Here is a 1,905-nt window from a genome sequence, read left to right as displayed (position 1 = left end):
ACATGTTAAATCATATCTGATGTGTATTTTAATTTGCTGATGTGTATTTTATTTTTATTTTTTTACTCAAAATCAAAAACTAAACCCAAGGGGTAAATTATAATTACACCCAGAGCACTAAACACTAAACATTTGAGTAATTTTCAAAAAAAATTTAGATTTGGGTAATAAACAAACTTTTGCATAACATTTGAGTAACTGTTTGTTAAACGTAAGGTTAAGAAAACTCTCCAGGGATAAAAGATAATTATTCGCTAGACTAATAATCGAGAACCAAATATTGTAGGAAAGATGTCTTCCGTCTTTACAAGCATTATAAGGTGACGGTAAAATAGTGTAGGTTTGTGAATAAGGCGTAAAGGTGGGCTTCCACGAAATTGGGCCATCAAACAAACAATGGGTTAATGGGCCAGAACCACTAGAATGGTTAAGTTATGTGGTTAGATTGTGTTGAATTGCATTTGTGAAAGTTTTGTATGAAGTTATCTACCGTGGATTATTAGGAATCCGGGTTGGGGTATTTTAATTTGGTCTCAAAGTTGAATATATGTTTGCATAAATTAAACCAAAAAGAAAATTTGAAGCTTTGAATTTGCAGTCACTACTTTTCAAAAGTGATTGCAAATGCGATAAGGAAATTTGACTACTTCATTAATTTTATTCAGATTCGGTTTCTGTTGGAATTTTCTTGTAATTGAATATGAGCAATACAATTGTATTAGAGTACAAGCAAGTGAAACATATCGTTCATTATACTCTACTCAACCATCTCAAATCGTCAAATATTCCCACAACACAAATACGACGTCGTAAGTACATATTGATCTTTCTATATATTTATTATATTTAACCAAACAAAAGAGGTAAGAATTTCGTTAACAACAAAAACAATGAAGCTCTCTCAAGTCTTCTTCCCCATCTTCTTATTCTTCCTTGTGTCACAAGCAAAATCAACAACCGATATGATTTCGCAAACCTGCAAATCTTGTGCAGCCAAATCCAAGATCTTCGACTACAATTTCTGCGTCTCCTCTCTCAACAACTCTCCGATATCTCTTCCTTCTCCGACCAATCTCTCTTCTCTAGCCCTAGTTCCAATGCTCCAAGCTCTCGACAACGCCACCGCAACGGCTTCGACCATTCAGCAGCTTCTGATTCTTGACGAGGACAGTGGGTTCCGCGGTGCTTGTCTCCGTGACTGCCTCGAGCTTTACGAGGACGCTACGGATAGATTGGAGGAGGCAATTAGGGTTTTTATTACGAGGAAAGAGTTGGGGACGGTGAACGTGATGGTGAGCGCCGCCATGGAATCTGCTGTCACGTGTGAGAACGGGTTTAGAGAAAGAGACGACGGTGATGGTGGTGGTGAGATGACCTGGATGTCTCCTGTTGGTAGTGAGAATCACAAATTGTTTGAATTTGGTCAGATTGCTCTTTGTATAATCAAAATGATGTCTGCTTCTGTCACAACATCTGTATATTTCTAATTCGTTTTCAATTTGTTTGAATAAATGATAAAAGCATGGATGGTGAGGACATTTTTTTAAAGGTTTTTGTTTATTTTTTAATGCAAATTGTTTTCTGACAACGTATATCGAAGGCGACAAAAGGATAAGGGATAGCGTAACAAATATATCTCTGATGCATTAAATGTTCACAATATTCGTTACAAGTTACATCTTCCACACACAAGAACTGATATAAACCGGTGTTAACCAGGAAACCAAATACATTAAAGGATCTGATAACCGGATAATCCTAATACTCGCTCTCTCAACATCTACCAAAAAGTTCAAACTCAAAGCAAAGATTTAACACCTCTTAATAATTTTGTTTAAAAAGTTGATTATTTGTTTATTTTTCTCATTTTTATAAACTCTAATCAATACTTTTATAGGGTAAAAA

General features: G+C 35.4%; 1 protein-coding gene across 1 annotated transcript; it reads left to right on the top strand.

Moving 5' to 3' along the window:
- Nucleotides 1–737: 737 nt before the first annotated feature.
- On the top strand, nt 738–1,548 carry LOC104719530 (putative invertase inhibitor). The gene has a single exon (XM_010437472.3). It carries the CDS (start codon nt 891–893, stop codon nt 1,485–1,487), a length of 597 nt encoding a protein of 198 aa, XP_010435774.2. The 5' UTR covers nt 738–890; the 3' UTR covers nt 1,488–1,548.
- Nucleotides 1,549–1,905: the final 357 nt, after the last annotated feature.

This window comes from Camelina sativa, chromosome 10 (genome assembly GCF_030686135.1).
Source record: "Camelina sativa cultivar CO46 ecotype springtype chromosome 10, ASM3068613v1".
In the NCBI taxonomy this organism is placed as follows: domain Eukaryota; kingdom Viridiplantae; phylum Streptophyta; class Magnoliopsida; order Brassicales; family Brassicaceae; genus Camelina; species Camelina sativa.
The sequence above is the reverse complement of the archived record's forward strand: the minus strand, read 5'-3'. Positions and strand labels throughout refer to the sequence as shown.